At 45.2% G+C, this 23,258-nt stretch overlaps 2 protein-coding genes across 2 annotated transcripts; one reads left to right on the top strand and one right to left on the bottom strand.

The window, feature by feature from the left end:
* Window positions 1-2,608: 2,608 nt before the first annotated feature.
* On the bottom strand, window positions 2,609-8,955 carry LOC106601485 (phosphatidylcholine transfer protein). Its single transcript, XM_014193710.2, has 6 exons — window positions 8,746-8,955; window positions 6,501-6,618; window positions 5,025-5,104; window positions 4,442-4,613; window positions 4,205-4,272; window positions 2,609-3,663 (listed from the first exon to the last, which is right to left on the bottom strand). The coding sequence occupies exons 1-6, from the start codon at window positions 8,872-8,874 to the stop codon at window positions 3,583-3,585; spliced, it is 648 nt and encodes a 215-aa protein (XP_014049185.1). The 5' UTR covers window positions 8,875-8,955; the 3' UTR covers window positions 2,609-3,582.
* Window positions 8,956-10,431: 1,476 nt separating this feature from the next.
* tm100 (Transmembrane protein 100) lies at window positions 10,432-13,519 on the top strand. The gene is given in 2 exon segments (NM_001140500.1): window positions 10,432-10,716; window positions 11,912-13,519. A coding segment is annotated over 1 exon segment (432 nt). The 5' UTR covers window positions 10,432-10,716; window positions 11,912-12,012; the 3' UTR covers window positions 12,445-13,519.
* Window positions 13,520-23,258: the final 9,739 nt, after the last annotated feature.

Genomic DNA, 23,258 nt, shown 5'->3' on the forward strand with positions numbered 1-23,258 from the left:
GTTGGGCGATTAGGCCTGGCTCGCAGTCAGTATTCCAATTCATCCCAAAGGTGTTCGGTAGGGTTGATGTCAGGGCTCTCTGCAGGCCAGTCAAGTTCTTCCACACCGATCTCGACAAACCATTTCTGTATGGACCTCGCTTTGTGCATGGGGCCATTGTCATGCTGAAACAGGAAAGCACCTTCCCCAAACTGTTGCCACAAAGTTGGATGCACAGAATCATCTAGAATGTCATTGTATGCCGTAGAGTTAATATTTCCCTTCACTGGAATTAAGGGGCCTAGCCCAAACCATGAAAAACAGCCCCAGACCATTATTCCTCCTCCACCAAACTTTACAGTTGGCACTATGCATTGAGGCAGGTAGCGTTCGCCTAGCATCTGCCAAACCCAGATTCGTCCGTCAGATTGCCAGATGGTGAAGTGTGATTCATCACTCCAGAGAACGTGTTTCCACTGATCCAGAGTACAATGGCGGCGAGCTTTACACCACTCCAGCCGACACTTGGCATTGCGCATGGTAATCTTAGGCTTGTGTGCGGCTGCTCAGCTATGGAAACCCATTTCATGAAGCTCCTGACAAACGGTTATTGTGCTGACGTTGCTTCTAGAGGCAGTTTGGAACTCGGTAGTGAGTGTTGCAACCGAGGACAGACAATTTTTACACACTACGCGTTTCAGCACTCTGTGGTCCTGTTCTGTGAGCTTGTGTGGCCTACCACTTTGTGACTGAGATGTTGTTGCTCCTAGATGTTTCCACTTTACAATAACAGCACTTACAGTTGACCGGGGCAGCTCTAGCAGGGCAGAAATTTGACGAACACTTCTTGGAATGGTGGCATCCTATGACTGTGCCAGGTTGAAAGTCACTGAGCTCTTCAGTAAGGCCATTCTACTGTCAATGTTTGACTATGGAGATTGCATGGCTGCGTGCTCGATTTTATACACCTGTCAGCAACGGGTGTCGCTGAAATGGCCAAATCCACTAATTTGAAGGGGTGTCCACATACTTTTGTATATATAGTGTATATCATTATTATATATTAAATACATCAAATGTATATATAGATGTATTTTATTTGACCATGCTATTTAATCCAGGGTATGCCCAATTTGTTTGAGGAAAATTGTCCCTTACATAATGTTGAATAAGCCTTTCCAAATGTGTGGGTGCAGTAAAAAAAACTACATGGAGATTTAAAATCCAATCTGAACAATAAATGGACTCAAACATCTATAAATGTGTAGTTCATTCAAAAGACATTTGAGGACGCATGCTCCACAGCTCCTATAGGCTGTGATCACAGAATGTTTCACCCAGCATATACTGTGACATTCTTTGTGTGGGTCTAATCAAGACCAATATGTAATGAAATCATGTTGCTGTGACATGTTGAGGAGGTAGGAAGATGACCAAATGGTATTACCTTCAGATTATGTAGCCACAACGTTGTGAGAAGGTAATGTCTAGTCATGACCAATAATTACAAATCCATTACGTTGGGGTTGGTCGTGGTTACGCAACGTGTTTGCTGGGAACCTGTTCATGTTACACATTTCATTTTAGACTGGGGTGACATTTTGTTCTATAGTTATCTGTAACTCTGCTGTGTGAGTAATTATTGATGTTTTGTCAAAGTTATAGGCACTCTGCCTTAGAAGCCAGAAACTTCAGTATTTTGGGCCCTTTAGTTTATTTATTTTTTAATTTGACCTTCATTTAACTAGGCAAGTCAGTTAATATTAAGAACAAATTCTTATTTTCAATGACGGCCTAGGAATAGTGGGTAAACTGCCTTGTTCAGGGGCAGAACGACAGATTCGATCTTGCAGCCTTTCGGTTACTAGTACTAACGCTCTAACCACTAGTCTGTAATGTTTCTATTTGTCAGTGTTGTTCGTCAACTTGTCAATATGCATGGGTTCATCTCACCCTCTATATCTGTAAATAAATACTCCCATCTTCCAGCTGAATCTTGCCTGATTCCTAATGCTTTGCAGTTAGCACCCCCCTGACAAGAAGGTAGGGTCCACCTTCTCACAACCTACAGTAGGCCTATGAGAATAACATCACTTAGTTACAACTAAGCTCCTATACCACCTATGTAGCCAGACAAATTATACAGGACTCACCATACTCATCACCATCACAGTTCATAAGGTTCAGTTTTTCTGGCCTCTCGCGGATTTTATGCTGTCGACGAATTTTAAGATAAAACTTGCAAAGTAGGCCTCGACTGCTAAGCGTAGGCTAGGCTCTACCTTTTTCAGATGATGTCAAGAAATACCCTGTCAATTTATCTTCAATATAACTCGTTTTTACAAAACACAGCAGTGCTTCCGGTGAGAGAATTGAATTAACAGATACAATGTATCAAAATTGAAAGGTCAAGTAAAGTATATCAACTTCATCACGCAACATCAGGGCCGCGCGGCGTGAACATATCATTTTTACCGCAAGGGGGAGCGCGAGCTACAGAAACAATTCATTTCATTGGTCAACGCCAAAAGGTGGAAAATACCATTCTTTTAAATTGTGTTCATGAAGGTGGTAATCCTGTTTTGAAAAGCATCTACAGGGTTCAGTAAAATAATGCATGATGCAGTGCTTCATCTCAGCCGTCATTTTATTGAAATGTATTAGATAGTAATACACACAATCACCTCCATAGAACTTTAGGCCTAACTGCAACCACACACGGGTAAAGAGGTATAGGCCTAGCTCTCGAAGATTCAACATATGAATAATTAACTTTAACTATTTCATTATCGTGTTTTTGTAAATTTCAAGTATCACAACAAATCAGTGCAGGCAACTTTTAATGATAGGACAAAATCCGATTTTTTATGTACATTCAAAATGTCCATTAGGGAAATACAAAATAAAAATCTAGTCTGCTTTCGATTCAGCCTTGCTTGCCTAAGCAACAATGTTGCATCATAGAGTACCGAAATCATTCCTCAATAGAGCTGCTGAGAAACTAATAATTCACTAATTAATAGGCTGATGAACAGTAGAATTACAGCACAGCATTTTTTCCTATAGACATTAAGGTTTGGAAGTTGATTTGATTTCAGTGCTTAATCACAAGTGCAAAAATGCATATCATTCATTGACTGAACATTCATACATAAAAAATGTAGGATTTAAAAAAACAACATACATTTGACCATAACAAACAACAGGAAAATAAAAGGAACAGCCATTGTCATCAAAGAAACACAGTACTCGTTAAAATGGGGTAGTTCACTACAGATCTCATCCAAGCCCTTACTCTGGGCAATCCCAAAATGCAACATTTACATAGGAGTAGGAAGTCAGTACCAGATAACTTCAATTTAAATATATATATTTTTATACAACTAATAAACAACTTTAAAATACAGTACATGCCCCAGTTAGTACCACATCCAGCTGCAGATTACACGAACACCACTTTAACCTATTGACTTCGTAATAAGTCTCCAACCATACCCAAAACACCCACAATGGCCCTCAGACACCGTAAGTGTAGACTTTATTGAATGATGGGCTGAAAAATGCAATCCTTGTGGCTTTGATGCGACTTCCCACCAAGGGCGTTCATTTCTTGTTCTTCTGGCAGTAGTTTGAGTAATTGCCACAGGCCTTCTGCATGTCTGTAAGGAAGGCAGGCACTCCGCTCTGTTGAAACACAGGGAATAGCTGCCTTTGTCAATGAATGTCATGTATAGACTAGCAGAGTAGACACACCCAAATGGGGCAACAGAGAGGAACCATTGGCATCCTAACACAAAACATCTGCTTGAGATTAACAGCGTGAATAAAGCCTTCCATTTGAGATAACAGGGCATGCTTTGGGGCATTCAAAACTGGCAAGTAGATATAAATGTGAGTAAACAAACCGTTTTCTTAATTCTATAGTACTTCTTTATTATTACTCTACTATGAATATGTCAGCCATCCCACCAACAGAAAAAGATGAGCTGCTACACTCTAAGAAAAAAGGGTTCCAAAGGGGTTCTTCAGCTGTCCCCATAGAAGAACCATTTCTGGTTCCAGATAGGACACATTTTGGTTCCATGTAGAACCCTCTGTGTACCGGGTTCTACCTGGATCCAAAAGGGTTCTACCGGGAATCAAAAAGGGTTCTTCAAAGGGTTCTGCTATGGGAACAGCCGAAGAACCCTATTTGGTTTTAGAGAGCACTCAGTTCTGAACTCACCTTGGCTGCCCAGTTCACAAGCCAGGTTGGAATATTACCACCAGGGTTATCAAAGTAATTCATGAAGACTGAAAGAAAATAATGCAAATGTAAATGGCTTCACAGACAGACAGACTTCACAGACAGATCCACAACAGATTCAAGTTCACAACTAAACAGTTTCCCCTATGGACATTTAAAATGGTACTACAGGGATGAGTTCTGATTGGATCTGGTGTACTCTAGAGTGAGCAGTACCTTTAGTGCCACAGGCACCATCACTCTCCATGGCCACAGTCTGCTTGTAGTCATTCACTCGCTGCACCCCACTCTTCTCTGGTAACGGGGACTGTGGGGAGCTCTTAGCCAGGACCACCCAGATCTTCCTGCTGTCCACGTCAACGTCCCTCCGCTCCCTGACGTACACGTACTGAGGTTTACACTGTTAAAGAAGCCTGGTAGAGATAATATGGTCTAATGTGGTCCACACCTTGTGACTGGATCAGTTACTCCTTGAGAAAATATACCGTCCCGTGTTGTCGCCTAAAGAACAATACATTTCTCACGTTACTCTTAATACTATAAACCATACTTGGTTTCACTTCACCATGTCAGACCCATTGTAAATGTGAAAAGGAGGAGAGAGAGAAAAGCAAGATTGAGACATTGTGGGTGGGTGAATACATAGAACAGGATTATGTGATATTGTATAGGGAGTATGTATTTAGTAAAAAATAAAATATAAAAAAGCACTGGCCTATTTGCTTTTACTGAGAAACATGATGACCTGATATTATCTACAGGTATTATTCATTTGGACATTTTACTTCATTAAGGATACGTCTCTGTTTGACAGAGGAAATGGGTATTTCACCTCCCAGTAGATTGCTGAATGACCATCATAGTCCTTCTCATGCAGCTCTGCAAAAAACAAAAAGGCACACACAAAATAAAGCAGTGCTTACATCATGAAACATCAGTCATCTATTATACTATAGGTATTATACTATAATGTCATACTATTCATTACATGATTAAATCATACATCTTCTAGAACACTGGCTGCACTTATAAAAAAAAGGTGCTATCTAGAACCAAAAGGGGTTCTTCGAATAACCCCTTTTGATTCTAGGTAGAACCCTTTTGGTTCCATGTAGAACCCCTTCCACAGAGGGTTCTACATGGAACCCAAAAAATTCAACCTGGGACCAAAAAGGGTTCTCATATGGGGACAACCACAGAACCCTTTTGGAACCCTTTATTCTAAGTGTGCACAGCGCACATCAAGATACAATCAAATGTGCAAGCAAAGACACCAACAGCACTTTCAGAATACAGCATCTATCTAATCTATTGAAATGGCAATTTTATTCAACAGCAAAAAGCTTGACGGCAGTCAGGAGCTGAAGCCAAGGACGTGTTTCCAATAAAAAGCCCACTCCACCCTCTCACGCAACAAGTCTCTGGGAGAGGCAAATGTTACTTCAGTTAGTTATCATTTCCAGGATATCCATAACCCTGTTGTCTCTTCTTGAAAAAGGACAACGGTATTTGGAAATCCCAAAACAAGTTATGGCCAATGATTTAGGCCTACCTTGTTAAGATGGAACCTGTTGGTCATTTCTCAGAGGGTCGACGAAATAAAAAAATACATTTTCAAGATACAAGCCCTTGAAAGAACATCTTCAAGTTCCCTTGTTTGTTCACACAGTCTAGGCTTATATGAACATTTGATTAAGCACGTTAATACACAAAGGACACAACAACATTAGCCCATGGCTATACCAGAGTGCTAACTCCCCAACTACGACATCAATAGCTACAGTCTATGGCTAAATTCAGGTGGACAGACATGTTACCTGTTGGATACTTTGGGGAGGCAAGAGAGAACAAAAGATGAGAAAAGTTATTATTAACGGCCAAACGGGCCCTGTGCTCTTGTTGCGATCCTCATGAAAACTGAGATAAAAGGGATTCTTGGTTATGATTGGTTTGATTGGGATAGAAAACAGGAGTGAATGGAAAAGGACAATGGAAAGGTGATGGTTTCAACTATTTTGTGGAGCTCATATTTTAGATAATTAAGTAAGAGTTGAAGGGGCTATACATATGATCAATAACACATGCATAAGTAAGCACCATATAAAACAAGCATTAATATGCAATACCATGTCATCAATACTCAACCAAACTGACAGAATTGAGTTGCTTATGAATGTGTTATGAGTCTTATAAATGGCCCTTATTAGGGGTTGAGTGCAACAAGAGGTTTGAATGGAAGAAAGTCGATCTAGGGAGAGTTTGCGTTACTCTTTACCTTTGACATATCCATCCCATTGTTTCCGATAGGGCAAGTCCATGTAGACATCAGCACACAGTTCTGGAGTGCAGGTGGCAAGCACTCCAAAGACTTTGTACTCATAAAGTCCAGTTTCCTGTGAACAGCATATGAAAGAAGTTCTCTCTTTCAAATATATACCACACCTACAATGTAACTAATCCCATACCACAGGACTCTGATTATTGCCAGTTGGAGAAACATGTAACCCCAAAAAATGTGCTGGATTTGCACAGGATATTATTCTCCAGAAACTGGAGCTGGGGATAGAGTTAGGCAGGGGGTTTAATAAAAAACAAACATGCATTCTGTGAAAAGGTACTGTCTGAGAATGCGTAAAGTTCTAGGCTACAATTTGGCACACCATACCCAACAGACGCAGCAAAAAATGCAATATTTGGCAGATATCTGGGGGTGCCATTCATCCCACTATCTCTAGCCTACAACACCATCATTATGTTTGCCGACGACACAACAGTGGTAGGCCTCATCACCGACAACGTTGAGACAGCCTATAGGGAGGAGGTCAGAGACCTGGCAGTTTGGTGCCAGGACATCAACCTCTCCATCAATGTGATCAAGATAAAGGAGATGATTGTGGACTACAGGAAAAGGAGGGCCGAGCACGCCCCCATTCTCATCGACGGGGCTGTATTAGAGCAGGTTGAGAGCTTCAAGTTCCTTGGTGTCCACATCACCAACGAACTGTCATGGTCCAAACACACCAAGACAGTCGTGAAGAGGGCATGAAAACGCCTATTCCCCCTCAGGAGACTGAAAAGATTTGGCATGGGTCCTCAGATCCTCAAAAGGTTCTACAGCTGCACCATTGAGAGCATCCTGACTGGTTGCATCCTCGCCTGACAACTGCTCGACCTCCGACTGCAAGGCACTACAGAAGGTAGTGCGTACGGCCCAGTGCATCACCGAGGCCAAGCTTCCTGCCATCTAGGACCTCTATACCAGGCAGTATCAGAGAAAGGCCCTCAAAATTGCCAAAGACTCCAGCCACCCTATTAATAGACTGTCCCAAGCCATAAGACTCCTGAACAGCTAACCAAATGCCTACCCAGACTATTTGCACTGACCCCCTCACCCCCCCACATTTTTACACTGCTGCTAGTCTCTGTTTATTATCTATGTACAGTCACTTTACCTCTACCTACATGTACATATTACCTCAATTACCTCGACTAACCAGTGCCCCTTCACATTGACTTTGTACCGGTACCCCCTGTATATAGCCTCGTTACTGTTATTGTTGCTCTTTAATTATTTGTTATTTTTCTATTTTCTTATTTTTTGAATTAGTATTTTTTTTATTGTTTACTTCAGTTTATTTAGTAAATACTTTCTTAACACTTATTTTTTTCTTAAAACTGCATTGTTGGTTAAGGGCTTGTAGGTAAACATTTCACTCTAAGGTCTACACCTGTTGTGTTCGGCACGTGACAAATAACATTTGATGATTTGATTTTGATTTTTCTTTAAAACCTAGCATAAAAGTGAATCATTGTACCTGTGTGGGCAAATATAGTCAAAATGTTTGCCTTAGGGTAAGTTGAGCAAATTGAAGTGTTTTCTTTCCAGGCATAATGCAAGGCATTATCGCTGGGATATGAGGTAACAACAGGGCCTGGCCTATGTTAAAAACATTTTTTAGGGACAAAGTGTTTTTTAGGTGTTAAGCCTAGGTCAAATATGCTTAAAATGACAAATACAAAAAAGCGATCGTATTTGTGTTGAATTGCGGAGGTAAGTTGTGCCAAAAGGCCACTTTTTTTATGGACAATATACAATATGCTTTCAAAACTAATGTTTACATGAATTCTGAATGGCTCAATTTTACCCCATTCTCCCCTAGCCTACTCAATCATTGATATGACGTTTAAAACACTTTAGTTGATGATAACGAATAGCGACTTCCGCATTTTGCCAGTGGACCTGTTGGTCGAGTCTAACGAAGGCTACTCACAAAATCTGCTATGCTATTTCATGTAAATGTCCTTTTCGACGTGAAAATAATACAACGTATGACACGTGAAAATAGTCTACGTGTGAGCACATCCAACAGATCGATGCCAGTGCGTCATTCAATCACGCCAATCGGCATAATCACAATGAATAAACTATTGCTTCGCCAGCTAACGACGCTAACCACCGATAAGCTAACACAGCAGTTTTCACTTTCTATTCCTGTCTCAAAACAGTAACTTAAATGTACCTTGTCATACAGCCGGTAGATTTTGACACCCATTGTCTCTGTGAAAAACTCCCATCCCCCCTCCAACTGAGGTTTATCTAATTCCTTCCATGCCTCCAGAAATTCCTCATCTGTAAAATGCAGCGACATGTTTTCAAACCGTGCGCTGACATTTGATCATGTGATCTAGGACTCCGTGCGTGCGCTTCAGACGCCGTGCGTGCGCTGAAGTGCGTCAGTCATTCCAGTGATATACTTAGAATCACTATCTAATTATTTTTGTGATTGAAATTGTATTTTGGATTTAAACTGTGCGTGTGTGTGTGTGTGTGTGTGTGTGTGTGTGTGTGTGTGTGTGTGTGTGTGTGTGTGTGTGTGTGTGGTTAATGGCTATCTGCACTGCACTGTAATGTTTTTGGAATGCTCCTCTGTCTATCCCACCTCCAAATTGAAGTGCCATCCAAGGAAAAATATAATTTGGAAGCACTGATCATCTCCAATTACAATAGAGAGGAAACATCATCTGTAATGCTTTGTGTCCTCCTGGTGCCCTGTCTCAGTTGCTTGTTGATGATTACTCTGAGGTTAACCACTCCCATTCCATTCAGAAATCCCCAAACTGTAGGCTATTTCAAATATAGGATAACCTACATCTGGTGGTTTTAATAAAATATATCAATGCCTTTAGGAACTTCCAGAGGTAGAACCCTGGATCTGTGGTTTAGCATCCTTTGCACTCTTCTTTTGCAAACACACCATGCGAATTCAGCATTTACATATGCCACTGATTGAAGATAGGCCCAAATGATAATCACTCTAAAATATGTCACTCCATAAGTGCCTCTGAGGGATAGTTTAGAGACATGTCATATTACTAAAATCAGTTTTCCATCCGGACAGTATATGGTCCAGCTAAGGGTTGTGGAAGAGCCATGATTTCCCGTTGCCACTGTCTCTTTTTGGGAAGGGATTTACTGCAGGAAGGAAGAGACAAGACAACACCCCGTATCACATTACTATGTGTCAGATCTGTCTTGGGGAGCACTTGTGTTACAGGCAGTAGGCATATCCCATCCACATGCCCTGGTGGCTGCCATTGGATCACAGGCATAGCATGGGTGTGTGACAGCATGAATTTCCAGACACATAGGTCCTATGAACCATGGTCCCAGTTTGATAGACCATATGTCAATCATCTTAGAGAGTCCCTTGTTTTAATTAAAAATAACCAAACATGAAGATATGTGCATGGATATTATTGTAGGCTCAAGTGTGTGTGTGTGTGTGTGTGTGTGTGTGTGTGTGTGTGTGTGTGTGTGTGTGTGTGTGTGTGTGTGTGTGTGTGTGTGTGTGTGTGTGTGTGTGTGTGTGTGTGTGTGTGTGTGGTTGTTTGTAATGATGTGATAATATTGTAATACCTCAACTGCTATTACTCATCTTCGTATTAGCCAATATCTGCTTCAAAGGCCTATTGCGCAGTTCTGGCATATATACATGTGTCTGGACATCCCAACAGCTGTGCTTCATGTTGGCCCTGCCTTAGTCAAAAGAGGTTAAAAGGTCCCCCTCCTCTGAAGCCAAGATAATAATAAAAACCTGTGGCCCGCTTTTGGTTCACCCCACCCCCATAGCCACCGATATTCTACAAACGTGCTTGCAATGCAAGAAGATGGCAGTCAAACAGTCGTTTTCTTACACAGGAGGAAACGCACAGGGGACATCCGATGAATGGGAGTCAAATTCCAACACAGCGTTTACGGTGCGAGCTGTAGACTGGCTGAGCGAAGTGGAGAGTGAAACTGTGTTCTGGACCTACACATTGAATCTGGCTTATAATTTAATGTACATAAAGACGGAGGGGAGTCCCACTTGTGTCGGCTTTTGAAAGTATACGGAGTTACTGGAATACAAAAGCGTATTACAGTCCATGTTTTATTCATCGATGGGCAAAACCACATTTTAAACGGTGCGGGCATGGAAAATGCGTGCAAGGTAAGTTTAAACACTTCGTTAGACACTTATCGAACATGCTGATTTTTTCTTCTTCATCACACAATATTCACTGTGTGTTTATCGGAAGTTGGTCCACGCGTAAAACTCGATCACTCCAACCCAAACACTTTTCCTCATACATGATATGTTCCCTTTTATGTAATCATTATAACAACTTGAGATAACGTGTTTATATATGGTAGGTAGACTATGTAGTCATCGGAATTATAGCCTATGCATGTGGCACAGCTAAGGCTACAATATTTTTATATTACTAACTTTCTAGACACATTGAAATTCAATTCAAACATAACACCCCTTACAGAAAAACCGCATGATTTTACATGTGTAAAATCGCATAATTTCACATGAAATTGTATCATGTAAAAAAAAAATGTTTTACATTTCACATGTGTAGTTTCATGTTATCTATCACATGTTGCTTTACTTGTTGTCGCATGTTATCACATTAACTTCACATACTCTCACATGTGATCACATGAAAACATGTGTTTTTGGAACACTTCACATGTTCACATGTGAAATTAATGTATTTTTTCTATCAGGGTTACTCTCAACAAATGTTACTATAATAAAGGACTAGGCCTACTACAATAAATAGGCTATAAGTGAAGTATATTCCATATAGAATATCAATTGCAAAAGGTCTACAATTTTGCACTAGGCCTGTTAGAGTAATACATTTCTAAGATGTTATGACATGGACTAATGTTTTATAACAAGCATCTTGAATTACATTTTTTATAATATTTTCTAAGTTTGCGGACATGGAGAAAGAATGACTGCTTGTGAAATTGCTGATGATTTTGAGGCTGCTCGCATTACACGGAGTAGTTTGTAATGCCATCTCCCACTCTCTCCAGGGAATGTGACAGCTTGTGCAAGGTTGAGTGGATCTGCGTCATTCAGACAATTTCTGACTTTGCTGGGCCAGAGGCTAGCATTGTGCAAGGAGGTTTCCTAGAGTTACTAAGTGCCAAATGAAGGCTCATGTCTTAAGCTGTCACCAATTCCGACTGAGGCCATGTGCATGCACATAATAGCTACTTAAATGATTGTTTAGGCCTATTTTATTATGTCCAGTGAGGCTACAATTGGGCAACATGTTGAGGAACATATGGATTTTGACACTACCTTCACTATGACATAACAAATGATATATTTCTTCACATAGATTGGGACACGCTGACAGAACAACCTCAGGATATAAAAAGTGAAGACCCATCTGTGGTTAAAGTGAGGATCCATCTGTGGTTGGAAAGAAGCAAAACTTTGATGCTGGATCCTGCGATGCCAGAGGAACCCAGTAAAGACACCATGACAGTGCCAGCAGCCCCAGAAAGAGCTGTCGTGGAGAAGGCCAACATCAATGACCACACTCCGACTGTGACTATAGTAGCTATCCCTTTGGTCACTGAAATCCAACTGAACGCGGCCACAGGTGGTGCAGAACTCTCCTGCTATCGCTGCACGGTGCCGTTTGGCGTGGTCATTCTCATTGCCGGTATCGTGGTCACTTCTGTGGCCTACAGCTTCAACTCACATGGGTCCACCATCTCCTACTTTGGGCTTGTGCTACTATCTGCTGGACTGGTGCTATTGGCGCTAAGTGCGGTATGCTGGAAGATGAGACTTGAGAGAAAGAAGGAGAGGCGGAGGGAAAGCCAAACTGCACTGGTCGCAAACCAGAGGAGCATCTTTGCATGAAGGGAAAGACTGATCATCAGGAGAGAAATAAGTCTGTGATATGTTTGGGCGTGAGAGGAAACAGAGGTAGTGGTTAATTTGAAAGCGGAGTGGAGACAGCTGTATCCAGATGTTTTCATGACTGACCAACGTCTATGTGGTGGGTCGTTGACCTGCAAGGCATTGACCTCAGACTTTCTCTAGGCTAAGCAAGTCAAAACGTCTTAGCTTTCATGAAGTTGTTGGGTTTTTAATCTGTCAAACAGACTGGTCACATCTGGGAAGCTGGGCAGACAGCCAAACTGAATGTATCAAAATTAAGACAAATTACCACTGTACAAAGCAATGGAGAGGATGTTTCCCATTAATCTACTGTTGCATCTGGTGGCTTAGATTTACTGGGAGGGATAGTGGTCTGAAAGGAGGGGGACATGGGAATATCCAGAACAATGAATCATGCTTCATTTACCATGTTTTAGGTATAACATCTCTCATTAAGTCTGATTGTTCTTTTTCATTTCACACAGAATTATGTTCAATTACCTGACATGGGAATATGGTACTTACATGTTAATATGTAATGATATATATTGGCATTATGGGGACACAAAAACATGTTGTTTTTGTTTGATGTTTATTATCGTATTCTCTGAAACAAGTCGAGCTCAGAGATAAAGTCAATTAGATGTCACACAGTAATTATGTATAGTACCTATGATGTACCTATCATGTTATAGGTATTATTACATTATGAGGGAATATGATTATTGACTAAATGTAACTTACATCGAATTAACTTTTACTAAGTATTCTCTGTAAGCACTTTGTTCCACACCATGACTAACATGGTGTTCTATGTAACTATGACGACAAGATTCTTTGGAATTACTAGAATCTTGCCACAGTCTTGTTGTCGCTACAGTACTTGCCATTGTCAGTAAATGTATTTCATATATTGAGCGATATGAAATGGTCTAGTATTTTATTCCACTTTAATATAATCATTTTTATGTATGACTTCTCTGTTAACAGTACATCAATTGTTAATAGGTTATAGTGAGGTTTAATAAACTCTCATCCATATTTAAACATTTAATTTGTGTCTGTTTTCATGATCCAAAGGTTCACTATGTATGCACTCTGAAGAGAACAGCTGACATATAGGGGAGAAGTCGAAGTGTTCCATGAGACAGTCTGGCTCATATCAGCTATTAGCTTGACATATCAAATTAAATGATCTTTCTGTTTAACACAACCACACATGGTCTATTTCAGCATTGGGTTTTTTTAATAACTGAAATTACTTAATAGAATGTCTCTCATTTAATGTATTTGTCAAAGAAGAAAGAGTAGGGCATAACTGCTAAACGCAGTTAAGTGGTGTGACTTGAACATTCAATAATGAATTGAAGGAAGTGTGTCTTTCTCTCCTGACGTACACCACTAAGTCCAACTCCTTATCCTGGGGTTCCATTGTGTTTTCAACCTTATGCACTTGTTCTGCCCTTTGTTGATTGTTTAAACTGCTTTGAGGGCAGGTTTGCCTAGGACTACATTTCATTAATTTGCAGTGAATGAAATGTGTTCGTGATAAGGATAATAAATATTGTTTATGTATTATATAAATAACTTACAGTATTAATATCTACTTAATATTTTTTCTAATATTACGATGTATTAACTATTTGTTGTTGTTTTGTACCTCTGTCAGGATCAAATTATGTAGCTGCCAAAGGTGACATCACTGTATGCTTTGACAGCTGAGAAATCACTTCCACCGTTTCTTCCACTATATAGTAAAGTCCAAATAATCTGCATAACAGTGCTCAGTTGGCCAACAGAATCAATACTTCATTCTACCTTCCAATACATAAATTCCCAAAGGTAAAAGGAAGTTGAACTCTCCTGTTTGACTTGGTTTAAAATAGCACAGACGCGGAGGTATATTTATAGGCAGCATTTGCGTTGCTATGCGTCCCTGTGACACCAGACACTACAACTAAATGGTTTGCTTGCGTCAGAGGAGCACCTACAACACACTTTGTCACTTTTGAGGGCGAACCTTACCCCACGCATAGGGAAGCTCCTTATAGGGGCAGAATGGAGTCATTCAGACACCTGACTCTGAGACCAAATGTTAATCACTTAGTAAGATGTGTCCCTTTTCCGCATGACAGGTTACCAGCAGCTAGGGCTAAGAAGCAGTGAAGTTGGAAAAAAGGGGTGACCTGATATGGGATTTAACAAGTGCTCTCCACAACCGTACCCTCTTTCTGAATTTGGTGTACGTCACTTTTTTTGTTCCAGGGACTGCCAAGCAGATAATTATGTTTATGAATAAGACAAAAATGAGATTGGATCAAATTATTTGAATTGAATTGAAGCCCATAATGGCTAGCTGTTACAAACCAGAATGGGATGAGCACAATTAAAAGTAATGAGGTCGACATTACAGGGATCCTTTTCAGTCAGTTACTTCCAATCAAATACTTGATAAAAAAAACACCAGAGAAGCATGACTTAACCATAAACAGCTTGAAATAATCAAAATATGTGGTATCAGAGGAGCAAACGGCTTATTTATTACAGCTTCTATTTCAAATGACGTCCTTGGTTGACCTGGAATATGAGGTCAATGTTTTAGAAATATTTTTTTATTCGTTGCTTGTGAGCTCACCCTGTTAGGGCTGTTGGTGTAAATGTCACGACTTCCGCCGAAGTTGGTGCCTCTCCTTGTTCGGGCGGCGTTCGGCGGTCGACGTCACCGGCTTTCTAGCTACCACCGATCTACGTTTCTTTTTCCATTTGTTTTGTCTTGATTGTACACACCTGGTTCCCATTACGTTATAATTTATTCCCTATTTAACCCTCTGGTTCCCACATGGTTTTGTGCGTGTTTGTTTGTTCTTTGTTTAGTGTTCTAGACTTCTGTGAGCTGGTGTGTTTTTCCCTGCGTGGAAATTATTGTTGTTTTTTTTCGAGTAAAGTACGTCTTTTACTCAGTTCTGTGTCCTGCGCCTGACTCTGTCCTACCGCTGCACACTGACACCTGACAGAAACACGCACCTCATATGGAGTCAGCAGGTGCACCAAGTCCTCCGTTACCAGTGGAGGAGCTCGTCCAGCAGCACATAACGATGCTCCAAAATCTTGGCACAGCCATGGCTCGTGTGCTGCACACCATGGAGCGATGGGAGAGAGGGGTTTTTCCCACACCCCTATCAACTTCACCCCAACCCACACCGTTGTCCACCCCTCTGTCACCTGGACCCAGTGGGATACGGCTCTCACTCCCGAGGGCATATGATGGGACGGCTGCCGGGTGCCAGGGGTTCTTGCTCCAGTTGGAGCTCTACCTGGCCACCGTCCACCCGGCTCCCTCAGGATACGAGAGCGTGTCCGCCCTCATCTCCTGTTTGTCCGGGAAAGCGCTTGAGTTGGCCAACGCTGAATGGGGAGGAATAGACGCAGTGTTGGTCCGCTATGAGGATTTCACCCGCCGCTTCCGGGCGGTCTTCGATGATCCACCTGAGGGGAGAGCGGCGGGGAAACGCTTGTTCCATCTCAGACAGGGGATGAGGAGCACACAGGAATTCGTACTGGACTTCAGGACCCTGGCTGCCAGCGCGGGATGGAATGAGAGGGCCCTGATCGACCATTACCGGTGTACTCTATGTGAGGACGTTCGTCGGGAGCTGGCATGCAGGGACACCACCCTTACCCTCGACCAGCTGGTGGATTTATCCATCCGGCTGGATAACCTGTTGGCCACCCGCGGACGTCCGGATCGGGGTCCGTCCATTCCATCCCCCAGCACCTCCGATCCTACACATTACATTTACATTTAAGTCATTTAGCAGACGCTCTTATCCAGAGCGACTTACAAAATGGTGCATTCACCTTATGATATCCAGTGGAACAACCACTTTACAATAGTGCATCTAAATCTTTAAGGGGAGGGGGGGGGGTTAGAAGGATTACTTTATCCTATCCTAGGTATTCCTTAAAGAGGTGGGGTTTCAGGTGTCTCCGGAAGGTGGTGATTGACTCCGCTGTCCTGGCGTCGTGAGGGAGCTTGTTCCACCATTGGGGTGCCAGAGCAGCGAACAGTTTTGACTGGGCTGAGCGGGAACTGTGCTTCCTCAGAGGTAGGGGGGCCAGCAGGCCTGTGGTGGATGAACGCAGTGCCCTTGTTTGGGTGTAGGGCCTGATCAGAGCCTGAAGGTATGGAGGTGCCGTTCCCTTCACAGCTCCGTAGGCAATCACCATGGTCTTGTAGCGGATGCGAGCTTCAACTGGAAGCCAGTGGAGAGAGCGGAGGAGCGGGGTGACGTGAGAGAACTTGGGAAGGTTGAACACCAGACGGGCTGCGGCGTTCTGGATGAGTTGTAGGGGTTTAATGGCACAGGCAGGGAGCCCAGCCAACAGCGAGTTGCAGTAATCCAGACGGGAGATGACAAGTGCCTGGATTAGGACCTGCGCCGCTTCCTGTGTGAGGCAGGGTCGTACTCTGCGAATGTTGTAGAGCATGAACCTACAGGATCGGGTCACCGCCTTGATGTTAGTGGAGAACGACAGGGTGTTGTCCAGGATCACGCCAAGGTTCTTAGCACTCTGGGAGGAGGACACAAGGGAGTTGTTAACCGTGATGGCGAGATCATGGAACGGGCAGTCCTTCCCCGGGAGGAAGAGCAGCTCCGTCTTGCCGAGGTTCAGCTTGAGCTGGTGATCCGTCATCCACACTGATATGTCTGACAGACATGCAGAGATGCGATTCGCCGCCTGGTTATCAGAAGGGGGGAAAGGAGAAGATTAATTGTGTGTCGTCTGCATAGCAATGATAGGAGAGACCATGTGAGGATATGACAGAGCCAAGTGACTTGGTGTATAGCGAGAATAGGAGAGGGCCTAGAACAGAGCCCTGGGGGACACCAGTGGTGAGAGCGCATGGTGCGGAGACAGATTCTCGCCACGCCACCTGGTAGGAGCGACCTGTCAGGTAGGACGCAATCCAAGCGTGGGCCGCGCCGGAGATGCCCAACTCGGAGAGGGTGGAGAGGAGGATCTGATGGTTCACAGTATCAAAGGCAGCAGATAGGTCTAGAAGGATGAGAGCAGAGGAGAGAGAGTTAGCTTTAGCAGTGCGGAGAGCCTCCGTGACACAGAGAAGAGCAGTCTCAGTTGAATGCCCAGTCTTGAAACCTGACTGATTAGGATCAAGAAGGTCATTCTGAGAGAGATAGCAGGAGAGCTGGCCAAGGACGGCACGTTCAAGAGTTTTGGAGAGAAAAGAAAGAAGGGATACTGGTCTGTAGTTGTTGACATCGGAGGGATCGAGTGTAGGTTTTTTTCAGAAGGGGTGCAACTCTCGCTCTCTTGAAGACGGAAGGGACGTAGCCAGCGGTCAAGGATGAGTTGATGAGCGAGGTGAGGAAGGGGAGAAGGTCTCCGGAAATGGTCTGGAGAAGAGAGGAGGGGATAGGGTCAAGTGGGCAGGTTGTTGGGCGGCCGGCCGTCACAAGACGCGAGATTTCATCTGGAGAGAGAGGGGAGAAAGAGGTCAAAGCACAGGGTAGGGCAGTGTGAGCAGGACCAGCGGTGTCGTTTGACTTAGCAAACGAGGATCGGATATCGTCAACCTTCTTTTCAAAATGGTTGACAAAGTCATCCGCAGAGAGGGAGGAGGGGGGGGAGGGGGAGGAGGATTCAGGAGGGAGGAGAAGGTAGCAAAGAGCTTCCTAGGGTTAGAGGCAGATGCTTGGAATTTAGAGTGGTAGAAAGTGGCTTTAGCAGCAGAGACAGAAGAGGAGAATGTAGAGAGGAGTGAGTGAAAAGATGCCAGGTCCGCAGGGAGGCGAGTTTTCCTCCATTTCCGCTCGGCTGCCCGGAGCCTTGTTCTGTGAGCTCGTAGTGAGTCGTCGAGCCACGGAGCAGGAGGGGAGGACCGAGCCGGCCTGGAGGATAGGGGACAGAGAAAATCAAAGGATGCAGAAAGGGAGGAGAGGAGGGTTGAGGAGGCAGAATCAGGAGATAGGTTGGAGAAGGTTTGAGCAGAGGGAAGAGATGATAGGATGGAAGAGGAGAGAGTAGCGGGAGAGAGAGAGCGAAGGTTGGGACGGCGCAATACCATCCGAGTAGGGGTAGAGTGAGAAGTGTTGGATGAGAGCAAGAGGGAAAAGGATACAAGGTAGTGGTCGGAGATTTGGAGGGGAGTTGCAATGAGATTAGTGGAAGAACAGCATCTAGTAAAGATGAGGTCAAGCGTATTGCCTGCCTTGTGAGTAGGGGGGAAGGTGAGAGGGTGAGGTCAAAAGAGGAGAGGAGTGGAAAGAAGGAGGCAGAGAGGAATGAGTCAAAGGTAGACGTGGGGAGGTTAAAGTCACCCAGAACTGTGAGAGGTGAGCCATCCTCAGGAAAGGAACTTATCAAGACGTCAAGCTCATTGATGAACTCTCCAAGGGAACCTGGAGGGAGATAAATGATAAGGATGTTAAGCTTGAAAGGGCTGGTAACTGTGACAGCATGGAATTCAAATGAGGAGATGGACAGATGGGTCAGGGGAGAAAGAGAGAATGTCCACTTGGGAGAGATGAGGATTCCAGTGCCACCACCCCGCTGGCTCGATGCTCTAGGGGTATGCGAGAACACGTGGGCAGACGAAGAGAGAGCAGTAGGAGTAGCAGTGTTATCTGTGGTAATCCATGTTTCCGTCAGCGCCAGGAAGTCTAGGGACTGGAGGGTAGCATAGGCTGAGATGAACTCAGCCTTGTTGGCTGCAGACCGGTAGTTCCAGAGGCTGCCGGAGACCTGGAACTCCACGTGGGTCGTGCGCGCTGGGACCACCAGGTTAGAGTGGCAGCGGCCACGCGGTGTGAAGCGTTTGTATGGCCTGTGCAGAGAGGAGAGAACAGGGATAGACAGACACATAGTTGACAAGCTACAGAAGTGTTGTTTCTTGTATTATTGTCTCCTGTGTCTTTAGAGAACTGTTTCACTTTGATATCCTTTTTCTTCTGTCCTGATTTTCTCTTTATTTTCTTCTGTTAACTAGATATTCTTTGTTGTTCTTCGTTAGCTAGCTAGCTTCTTCCAAAAGAGTCCCTAGCAACTGCTTAGCAACTGGTAAACAATTCAGCTTGCTAAGATAACTACAATTTCATGAAAAATAGTTATTTTTCAAAAGCCTATCTTCTTTGTTTGTTGCTTGTTTTTTCTCCTATTCAGTCTTGCAGTTTTCTTTTGCTTTTTTCCGATGTACTTCACTCTAAAAACCATGTAAATTTCAATATTTGTAGGAGCTCATTTTTCAGCTGCTGCTGCTCAAATTGGAGTTCCGGAACACCTACACCTACTATCTCACCTACTACACCTATGGAGCTCGGAGGTGCTGCTCTAAGGGTGACCGGAGGGGGGGTCGTTTCCTGCACCACCTGTGGCCGCAGAGGGCACACTGCTGGTTGGTGCTGGGGAGGTTCCCCAGGGAGTCGAGGCAGCAGGCATGGCACTGGTGGATCATCCCAGGTGAGCAGGCACCCGACTCACCCAGAGCTCCCTGTTGCGCACATGTGTGTATGTATAGAATTTCCTGAGTTTTCCCTGCATTCCCAGCATAAGGCGCTAGTAGATTCAGGCGCAGCTGGGAACTTTATTGACCGTTCATTTGCACTTAGATTAGGGATCCCTATTGTTCCTGTTGATGTGCCCTTCCCTGTACATGCCTTAGATAGTCGTCCTTTAGGGTCGGGCCTGATTAGGGAGGTCACATCTCCACTATGTATGATAACGCAGGAGGGTCATGAGGAGAGAATTAGTCTCTTCCTGATCGATTCTCCTGCGTTTCCTGTGGTGTTGGGGCTTCCCTGGTTGGCCTATAATGACCCCACTATTTCGTGGCAACAGAGGGCTCTTAAGGGATGGTCACGTCAGTGCTCAGGGAGGTGTGTAGGTGTTTCCATAGGTGCAACTACGGTGGAGAGTCCATACCAGGTCTCCACCATGCACATCCCCCCTGAATATGCCGATTTGGCTCTCGCCTTCTGTAAAAAGAAGGCGACTCAACTACCACCCCATCGACGGGGGGATTGTGAGATAAATCTCCGGGTAGACGCAGCACTTCCCAGGAGTCATGTGTATCCTCTGTCACAGGAGGAGACGGCGGCTATGGAAACATATGTCTCCGAATCTCTGGGACAGGGATATATTCGGCCTTCCACTTCACCTGCCTCCTCAAGTTTCTTTTTTGTGAAGAAGAAGGATGGAGGTTTACTCCCGTGCATTGACTATAGAGGTATAAATCAGATCACGGTGAAGTACAGTTACCCGCTGCCGCTCATAGCCAGTGTGACAGCGTCATTGCACGGGGCGCATTTCTTCACCAAATTGGATCTCAGGAGCGCTTACAACCTGGTGCCTATCCTGGAGGGGGATGAGTGGAAGATGGCATTTAGTACCACCTCAGGGCACTATGAGTAACTCATCATGCCGTACGGGTTGATGAATGCTCCATCAGTCTTCCAATCATTTGTAGACGTGATTTTCAGGGACCTGCACGGGCAGGGTATAGTGGTGTATATACATGACATTCTAATATACTTTGCTACACGCGCCGAGCATGTGTCCCTGGTACGCAAGGTGCTTGGTCGACTGTTGGAGCATGACCTGTACGTCAAGGCTGAGAAATGTCTTCCAACAGTCCGTCTCCTTCCTAGGGTACCGCCTGTCCGCGTCAGGGGTGGAGATGGAGAGTGACCGCATTTCAGCCGTGTGTAATTGGCCGACTCCAACCACAGTTAAGGAGGTGCAGCGGTTTTTAGGGTTTGCCAACTACTACCGGAGGTTTATCCGGGGCTTTGGTCAGGTAGCGGCTCCCATTACCTCCTTGTTGAAGGGGGGACCGATGCGACTGCAGTGGTCAGCTGGGGCGGACAGGGCTTTTGGTCACCTGAAGGCTCTGTTTACCTCGGCTCCTGTGCTGGCTCATCCTGATTCCTCCTTGGCATTCATAGTAGAGGTGGACGCGTCCGAGGCTGGGATAGGAGCTGTGCTGTCTCAGCGCTCGGGTACGCCACTAAAGCTCCGCCCCTGTGCTTTCTTTTCGAAGAAGCTCAGCCCGGCGGAGCGAAACTATGATGTGGGGGACCGGGAGCTGTTAGCTGTTGTCAAGGCTCTGAAGGCGTGGAGGCATTGGCTTGAGGGGGCTAAACACCCTTTCCTCATTTGGACTGACTACCGCAATCTGGAGTACATCCGGGAGGCGAGGAGACTGAACCCTCGACAGGCAAAGTGGGCCATGTTTTTCACCCGTTTTGTTTTCACCCTATCCTACAGACCAGGTTCCCAGAACACTAAGGCAGACGCACTGTCCCGGATGTATGACACAGAGGAGCGGTCCACGGATCCCACTCCCATACTTCCGGCTTCTTGCCTGGTGGCACCGGTGGTATGGGAGGTTGATGCGGACATCGAGCGGGCGTTACGTACGGAGCCCACTCCCACCCAGTGTCCAGTTGGGCGTCTGTACGTTCCGTCTGATGTCCACGATCGATTGATCTGTTGGGCCCAAACGTAACCCTCCTCTGGTCATCCTGGCATCGGTCAGACAGTGCACTGTCTTAGTGGGAAGTACTGGTGGCCCACTTTAGCTAAGGACGTGAGGGTTTATGTTTCCTCCTGCTCAGTGTGCACCCAGTGCAAGGCACCTAGACACCTGCCCAGAGGGAAATTACAACCCCTACCCGTTCCACAACGGCCGTGGTCACACCTATCGGTGGATTTCGTGACGGATCTTCCTCCTTCACAAGGAAACACCACGATCCTGGTCGTTTTGGATCGGTTTTCTAAGTCCTGCCGTCTCCTTCCTTTGCCCGGTCTCCCTACGGCCCTACAGACTGCGGAGGCCCTGTTTACACACGTATTCTGGCACTACGGGGTGCCTGAGGATACAGTGTCTGATCGGGGTCCCCAGTTCACATCGAGGGTCTGGAGGGCGTTCATGGAACGTCTGGGGGTCTCGGTCAGCCTGACCTCAGGGTTTCACCCCGAGAATAATGGGCAGGTGGAGAGAGTTAACCAGGATGTGGGTAGGTTTCTGCGGTCCTATTGCCAGGACCAGCCGGGGGAGTGGGCGGCTTTCATCCCCTGGGCAGAGATGGCTCAAAACTCCCTCCGCTACTCCTCTACTAACCTGTCTCCGTTTCAGTGTGTACTAGGTTATCAGCCGGTCCTGGCACCGTGGCATCAGAGCCAGATTGAGGCACCTGCGGTGGATGAATGGTTTCGGCACTCGGAGGAGACCTGGGACGCTGCCCATGTGTGCCTGCAACGGGCCATCAGGCGACAGAAGGCGAGCGCCGACCGCCACCGCAGTGAGGCCCCGGTGTATGCACCGGGGGACCGGGTCTGGCTCTCGACCCGAAACCTGCCCCTTCATCTGCCCTGCCGGAAGCTGGGTCCGCGGTTTGTGGGGCCATTTAAAGTCCTGAGGAGACTGAACGAGGTATGTTATAGGTTACAGCTTCCCCCTGATTACTGTATTAACCCCTCATTCCATGTATCTCTCCTCAGGCCAGTGGTGGCTGGTCCGCTCCAGCAGTCTGAGGTGCGGGAGGTTCCTCCGACCCCTCTGGACATCGAGGGGGCCCCGGCATATACTGTGCGAGCCATCATGGACTCAAGGCGTTGGGCGAGGGGCCTTCAGTACCTCGTGGAGTGGGAGGGGTACGGTCCGGAGGAGAGATGCTGGGTGCCGGTGGAGGACATCCTGGACCCTTCCTTACTGCAGGAATTTCACCGTCTCCACCCAGATCGCCCTGTGCCTCGTTCTCTGGGTCGTCCTC

Source organism: Salmo salar, chromosome ssa03 (assembly GCF_905237065.1).
Source record: "Salmo salar chromosome ssa03, Ssal_v3.1, whole genome shotgun sequence".
In the NCBI taxonomy this organism is placed as follows: domain Eukaryota; kingdom Metazoa; phylum Chordata; class Actinopteri; order Salmoniformes; family Salmonidae; genus Salmo; species Salmo salar.